This window comes from Balaenoptera musculus, chromosome 6 (assembly GCF_009873245.2).
Source record: "Balaenoptera musculus isolate JJ_BM4_2016_0621 chromosome 6, mBalMus1.pri.v3, whole genome shotgun sequence".
NCBI classification, from domain to species: Eukaryota; Metazoa; Chordata; class Mammalia; order Artiodactyla; family Balaenopteridae; genus Balaenoptera; species Balaenoptera musculus.
In genome coordinates this window covers 7,194,532-7,202,393 of record NC_045790.1, presented here as the reverse complement: position 1 = coordinate 7,202,393, position 7,862 = coordinate 7,194,532, and the positions used below count along the sequence as shown (strand labels likewise).

The window sequence follows — 7,862 nt, the reverse complement described above, 5'->3', positions numbered from 1 at the left end:
TGCCCTTAAGTGCCTAATTTATCAATCTAGTCTATTCTGCGCACTAAGAGTTTTTCAGGTTTCTCTTTCTTCAACAGAGGAATTCTAACTGGGTAGGCCAAGCTTGATCATTAATTTATGTTCAAAACCATCATGTTACAGGGGACAAAGATTTTTGTTCCAGGGGAAAAAGTACTGATAATTCAAATTGTTTTCCCTTCCTTGTAATTTTTAAGTCTTCTAATCTTTATTTTCTCCACAGTTCTATGATACTTCTAAAGTAAAATTTTAAGAAATGTTCTTGGCATTGTATAGCTGACGTTTTCAGAAAAATTGCTTGTCTGTGCATAGACCTAACTAAAATTGAAAGTATCTTTTTTTACCCTATTTTATAACCAAAGAAACCCAGAAATTTAGAGACAACTGTTATTATCATTCTGTACTTTTTAAAATTTTGTTGGAAACTTGCAGGAGATTTAAGTAATTTTCCCAAGATGGTTAAGGGCAGTGGTAAAGAAAAACTCAATCAAACAAAGAAAAAAAATTGATATTTCCTCACTCCCAATGAATGGTACTTAATGAATAAGTACTTCAATATAGCAAGATGAGTACTGTAACAGAATTCAGTCAGAAAAAAAAAATCAGTGATTTTAGGGGGATGGAATTAAATATAAGGCATTGGGTAAACAGCTACTAAAGAACACAGCAAGTTAAGGGAGGCATTGTGCTAGTAACTGGTTAATAACCATAAAATACTAATTGCAAGAAGGTGATTTCATTCATGGAGCTGAAGAGCAAAGGGAAGAAGTAGGGTTACTTGAATCTGGAGGACTGTAGGGCCGGCCCCATGAATCTCAAAAATGAGACTCAAAACTCTTACAGCAGGTACTGCTAAGCTGGTGCAGAGGATCTGAGACATTGGTAGAGAGATCAAAGACCTGGGGCTCAGACCCAGACAGCTATGCTGGTATCTTTTAGACTGACAATGAGGTTGGTCTGGATTGAATTTTTTTTAAAAAGGATATTGAAACTAAGTGTAATTGCCAGTGTAAAATTTGTTATTAAGATTGACATACAGGAAGCAGATCTCCCAGATTTCCAAATCCCCTTGCATTCACCCTACTGCAGATCTCTGTAGAAAGAGGGCTGATACAGCAGCAGTGTTGTTCCTATAATGCAGAGCACAAAATGGGAAGGGGCTTTGGCACTGAAAAGCAGTAACTTAAAAACTGGTACACCACCCAGGTACCATGCCTTTTTCTAGAAAATATAAAGAAATACATTTCAGGAAAATAAAACTTCTAATTGTTTAAAATAAAGAAGAATAAGTAGAAACATTATAGGAGTTACCTTTTTTAATGCATATCTATTCAGATACATTTTTGGGTACTAATTGTTTTTATTTCCCATGTTGAGTCTGAGTCTTTTGCTTGAGTTTTTCAGGTTGAGGCTGAACTTCTTCCTTTTTTTCCTTAGGTTTTTTCCTCATACAGAGCAAAAGAAGACAACATAATAGAATTAACAACAAAATAAGACATGGTAGGGCCAGGTAAATCTTCTTTATCCTCTTTCTCTTAGGGGGTGGGCCACTGTCAACACTACCTCCATTGCCTTGTTTTAGGCAGTTGGGAGGGTCCCACTTATAGTTACAATGACAGTGATGTTTATTGTTGCAGATCCCCCTCATGTTACAGAACTTAGGTGAACAATTACTATCCAAGCGAGAGAGATGGACGCACTTCCTTCCGATGCAGACATGTTCTGGGCCACACTCTGTGCCATCTTTCACTTCACCAATATCAGGTATGGTCATCCCCATGTGGTAGTCGGTACCCCAGCAGGTGGCATTGTTGAAGCGAGTCCCATGCACAGTCGAATGCTCTGTCAGAAGGGGAATTTCTGCCACATTATCGCACTGAATTCTCCCACACAAGCTGTCCAACATACTGCATTTTAGATATGTAGGGCCTTCGACTCCACAGTTACCAAAACGGTCACCTTGAGTGTTTACTTGTTTGTAGCAACTGTCGTTTGCATTTTTTGCCTTTTGGCCGAAAATCTGCCTACACTGTGCGTTGCGGTCATTACATCTCTTTTCATAGCAGTAGGCATTGTCATTACAGGGTATTCCATCCTCTACATATACATCGTCTGGGCACATATGGGATGATCCATTGCACCACTCTGGAAGATCACATTCATTGACCTCCTTTCTACACATTTCTCCTGATGGTAAGAACTTGCAGTCCTTGCAACAAAGCCCAAAAGCACAAGTAGACCCAAAACTTAAACTGCAGTTTGTCAGACAACAGGCATCTTTTGAACAATGCTGAAAAGATCCACAGTCACACTCTTCTCCTTCTTCAACAACACCATTTCCACAGCGCTTCCTTGAAAACATGTCCTTTGTGTATACAGTGTACTGCAAACATTTTGCCTGCTGTACAGAATATCCCCAAAAATAAGAATAACTACAATTGCTAAATTGGGCTATTGGTGGGTTGTCATGACGCATTATACATCTATAATAACCTGCAGAACACACACACAATACAGTGTCATGAAACATACCCAAATTATGACCTATATGATGAGCTACTGCAATTCCAATAATGGCCAAGGTTTTGTTTGCAAAAGTAACAACTGCACAACTAAAGTGTGATCTACACATTCCTGCAACATAGCCTAAACCACTTAATCCTCTCAAGGTCTTATTTATAAAAAGATGTACAGTATCATGTGCCATGCGGGCATCAATGGTATTAGCCTTCCAATGGCAAAAATCTCTCAGAGACCTCCTTACAGCATCCACTTCAACCTGGTTTCTTTTAGTCCAGATCTCCATACCAAACAATAACACCTTCATACCCATTACCTGATAAATGGAATCCACTATATTTACAATAAGAAACACATCCTCCTGCAACTTTGAGACATTCCTTTTAAAATGATTATATAGAGTATTGTCCACCACCAGTGCAATTTCAACAAAGAATGAATGGATCCACCAGCCATCATAATGACTTTGTTTCAGAGTAGAATTACCAATCTCTTGAAACTCAAATTGGTGTACAATTTCCTCTTCTTGCATAAAACCAGATTTCATGTTCGGGAATTGGGTCTCCTCACTGTCCATTTTATATACCAGGTGTTCAAATTTGGTAGAGAAAATCATGGGCTTAATTTCATAAACAACATCATTTATCTGTAATAATCCTCGAAAGCCACCAGAACAGGTACTGAGGGCAACAAGGGATTCTGGGTCCCCCTCCACATAACCATGATAGTAGCAGTCATTCTGGACAAAAGGCTGGTCCTTCAGGAGAGCACCCTGGTCTGAGTAGGTGAACACTGGGAGGTGTCTGGAGAGCAAATGCTTCTTGATATTCATGTGGAGAACGTGTCTCTGGCCCCCAAATGCAGGCTGTAAGAGAGCTGGCCTGGAGGCTTCATGCTTCTGCCAGGGTGTGTTACCTTCAAGGGAATCACCACTTCTGGAGGACTGTGATATTGGGGGTGCTCAGCCCGGGTGTGTCCTGAAAAAGACAGAAACACCCCAAGCCAGTGTAGCAAGAGTATGATCCTCATGTACAACAGGGCTTTAATCACAGTCATTATGAAGCTACCATTATTGGTCCAGAGAAGAAGGCAGGCAGGGTTGGGAGTCACAGGTGGTCTGGCTCCTTATTCTGAGCTGCTTAGTGTACAGAGCTAATCATTAAGTATTTGTCTTCTGGCAGAGTTGAACCATTAAAGCATAAGCCCTACAAGTAAAACAAAATATAACATATGGTTGGGGGTGATTAGAAAAGGGCCTAATAGGGAGAAAGAGAAAGGCATACAACAAAAGTGATTAGTGTTTTGATCAAGGGATGACTCTAGAAACTGCACAGAATTTGCTTTTAAATATTGATAAGGCAGAGGGGCATTGGGGGAGTATGGAAGAGTGAAAACCGGCCATAGATTCATAGTTATTGAACTTGGATGGTGGGCAATTAAGGATTCATTATACTATTCTCTAAATATATGTATATGTTAAACATTTCCACAATAAATAGTTAAAAAAATATCTTAAGGGTAAGGTGACCATATGTCTTGGATTGCTGGGATTGTACTAATTTACACACGTTAAATTGGTATAAGTAATAATACCTGTTTTTTTCAACCACAAGTCATAAATTACTCAATTACCTAAGATACATACTAAAAGCAACAACAACAACAATAACACTCTGCTGTTATTTTAAAATCTCTTTTATAATACTTATCATTACCTCCCTAGAACAAAATGTTAGTTTTTATCTTCTTACATAATCTTCTCACTAGACTTGTCATATTAGAAGTACTCAAGAGCGTTATCTATGTCTTTCACAAGTGTTAGTATCCCCAAAGTGCCTAGCTTAATTCTTTATATAGTAAAGAATGGTCAACTTGACTTTTATTGTGCCTTGGAGTGTTACTCAAAAGGTATTTACACTTGACTACATTTTAATGTATAATATTATTCAACACCTGTGGCCAATTTTGTTTTTGGAACAAAGTGTTATAGACTCAGTTTTCCCTGCTTATTTTCTCTATATACAACTAAATACTCTGGATATAATTAAGTGGAAGACAAAAAAAAAAATACCTCTGAAAGCTAAAAAGCAAAAGACAGACTGGCTAGAGACCTCTAGACTTGAGGAATGGCAACAAGGTGAGTTCCCTGGGTTTTAATTTAATTGCTCTCATATATCCCAAATTGGGTGCTGGAGAGGTCTTTAACACAATCATCAGCAGGCATAGACAAAAACAAACAAAAAGCCTCAAGAATAGTTTTCTCTCTCTGTCCACATGACAGAGAATGGAAAAGCTCAACAGAGAACCAGTAAGGTGCTCCAGCATCTGCTCTTGAGCCAAGACACATGTGGATTGATTCACCCAGAGCAGCAACCTCAAAGACTTGTAGGCCAACCCAAAATACAGTCCACAATCAGTGCACTGGTGGACTGTTCAATCCACCTACATTGGCAATATAAAAGCCCTGGCAGGCCAGCCTAACACTGATTCAATATCTAGGTAACTAACTGATCTGCCTTCAGAGGCAGCAACAAAATCCCAACAATTTGACCCAACCTCCACTCAACACTAGGGCAGGGAATGGAACCCTATGTTAAACATAGCAGTATCATTCATAAAGCCTGATATATCCCACTCCTTCACCAAATGACGTAGGAGACACAGCCTATTGGCTTCTGTTTCTCACATCTCCAGATTTGAATATGGACCAGTGACACCAGTTAAATCCAGAATGTTAGAGTAGATCAAGCAGAAGAAAGGACCACTCAACTCAAAGATGGGTCATTGATAATTATTCAGTTAAAGAAGAAAAAAAGAATAAAGAAAGCAAGCGGCTTATAGGACACCGACAAGAAGACCAATATACACATGATGGAAGTCATAGAAAGAGAAAACAAGAGAGAGAAAGGACCAGATAGCTTATTCAAAAAAAAATATAATGGCTGAAAATTTCCCAAATCTGAAGAAAGAAATGGGCATCCACATGCACAAAGCCCAAAATGTCTCAAATGAGATGAATCCAAAGAAACCCAGATGAAGACTCATTAAAACTGTGAAGTCAGAGACAAGAAATTTTGGAAGTGGCAAGAGAAAACAACATGTCACATACAAAAGAACCACCATAAAACTGAGTAGATTTTTCAGCAGAAATCTTGCAAGTCTGGAGAGAGTGGGATGATGTAGTTAAAATGCTGAAAGAAAAAAACTATCAACTAAGAATGCTATACCTGGCAAAACAGTCTTTCAAAAATTAAAGAAGACATAAAGACATCACTAAACAAACAAAAGCTGAAGGAGTTTATCACTGTAAACTGTGATAAACTGTAAGACACTGTAAGTGCTAATGAGATTTTTTCAAGTTGAAAGAATGCTAAATAGCAACATGGTAGTGTAAGAAAGTATGAAATATACACACATATATATTATATAAACATATAAATATAAACTCATCTATAGACAAAACCAGAATACATTATAACTTTAATTGTGATGGGTAAATTACTTTTAATTTTAGTGTCAAAGTCAATGATGAAAGTATTAAAAATGACTAAAACTAAAAAACATATTAAAGAATACACAGTAAAAATTGATATATAAGTTGTGACAACAACAAAAAGTGTGAGCTAAAGAGAAGTTAAAGTGTAGAGTTTTTGTATGCAGTTGAACTTAAGTTGTTATCATTAGCCTAACATAGACTACCTTAACTATGATATTTTATGTAAGCCCCAAGGTAACCACAAAAAATATAGAAGTTACACAAAAGAAGAAGAGAAAGGAATTAATGCATATAAAATACAAAAAAAATCAACAAAACACAATGGAAGGCAACAAGAGGAAAAAAGACATACAAAAGAACAAAAAAGATTAATAGAAAACAAAGAACAAAATGACAACATTAAATCATTCGTTATCAGTAATAACTTTAAATATAAATGGATTAAACTCTCCAGTCAAAAGACATAGAGTGGCTGAATGGATGTAAAAAAATAAGACTCAATTATATGTTGTCTAGAAAAAATCCTCACTTTAGATGTAAGGAAACACATAGGCTAAAAGTGAAGATTGGAAAAAGATATTCCCTATAAATGGTAACCAAAAGAGCAGAAATGACTAGACTTATATCAGACAGAATAAACTTTAGGTCAAAAACTGGCAAAAGAGATAAAGAATAACACTGTATAATGATAAATGAATTAATCCACCAGGAAAGTATAAGAAATATATATATGCGCCCAACATCAGAGCAATATAAATATATAAAGCAAACATTGACAGAACTGAAGGGAGAAATAGACAACAATTCCATAAAAGTAGACTTCAATACCCCACTTTCAACAAAGGATAGAACATCTAGACTGAATATCAACAAGGAAATAAAGGATTTTATAGCACTATAGACCAAATCAATCTAAAAGACATATACATAATATCCCACCCAACAGCAGCAGAATACAGTTCTTTTCAAGATTACATGGATGTCTCTTCAAAATAGATCACATAGTTACAAAACAAATCTTAACTTAAAGATACTGAAATCATACCAGGTATCTTTTGTGATTACAATTAAATGAAACTAGAAATCAAAGGCAAAGGGAAAAATGGAAAATTTACAAATAGGTTGAGATTTAAAATCATACTATTAACAACATTGAATCAAAGAAGAAATCAAAAGAGAAACTAAAAAATGCCTTGAGACAAAAATGAAAATGCACATACTGTAACGTATGGGATGCAGCAAAAGCAGTACTAGAAGGGAAGTTTATCATGATAGATGCCTACCTCATGAAACAAGAAGAAATCTCAAACAGCTTCACATTTCACCTAAAAGAACTGGAGAAGAACGAACTAAGCCCAGAGCTAGTAGAAAGAGAGAAATAACAAAGATCAGAGTGGAAATAAATGAAATAGAGACTAAAAATACAGTAGAAGAGATCAATAAAAGCACTGGTTCTTTTAAAAGATAAACAAAATTAACAAACCTTTAGCTAGACTTAGAGAAAAAGCCCAAATAAATAAAATCAGAAATGAAAGAAAAGATGTTACAACTGATACATCAGAAAAGCAAAGGATTGTAAGCAACTACTAAAGAACAACTATTCCCCAACAAACTGGACTAACTAGAAAAAGTAGATACATCCCTGGAAATCTACAATCTTCTAAGACTAAATCATGAAAAAATACAAAGTCTGATCTACCTATAACTAGTGAGGATATCAAAGCAGTAATCAAAAACCCTCCAACAGGGCTTCCCTGGTGGTGCAGTGGTTGAGAATCTGCCTGCCAATGCAGGGGACACAGGTTCGAGCCCTGGTCTGGGAAGATCC

The 7,862-nt window shown here is 36.6% G+C and overlaps 1 protein-coding gene across 1 annotated transcript; it reads right to left on the bottom strand.

Annotated features, from left to right (window-relative positions):
• Positions 1 to 1,378: 1,378 nt before the first annotated feature.
• LOC118896931 (disintegrin and metalloproteinase domain-containing protein 29-like) lies at positions 1,379 to 3,567 on the bottom strand. Its single transcript, XM_036855581.1, is given in 2 exon segments — positions 1,379 to 3,399; positions 3,402 to 3,567. Coding segments are annotated over 2 exon segments (2,187 nt in total).
• Between the last annotated feature and the right edge of the window lie 4,295 nt (positions 3,568 to 7,862).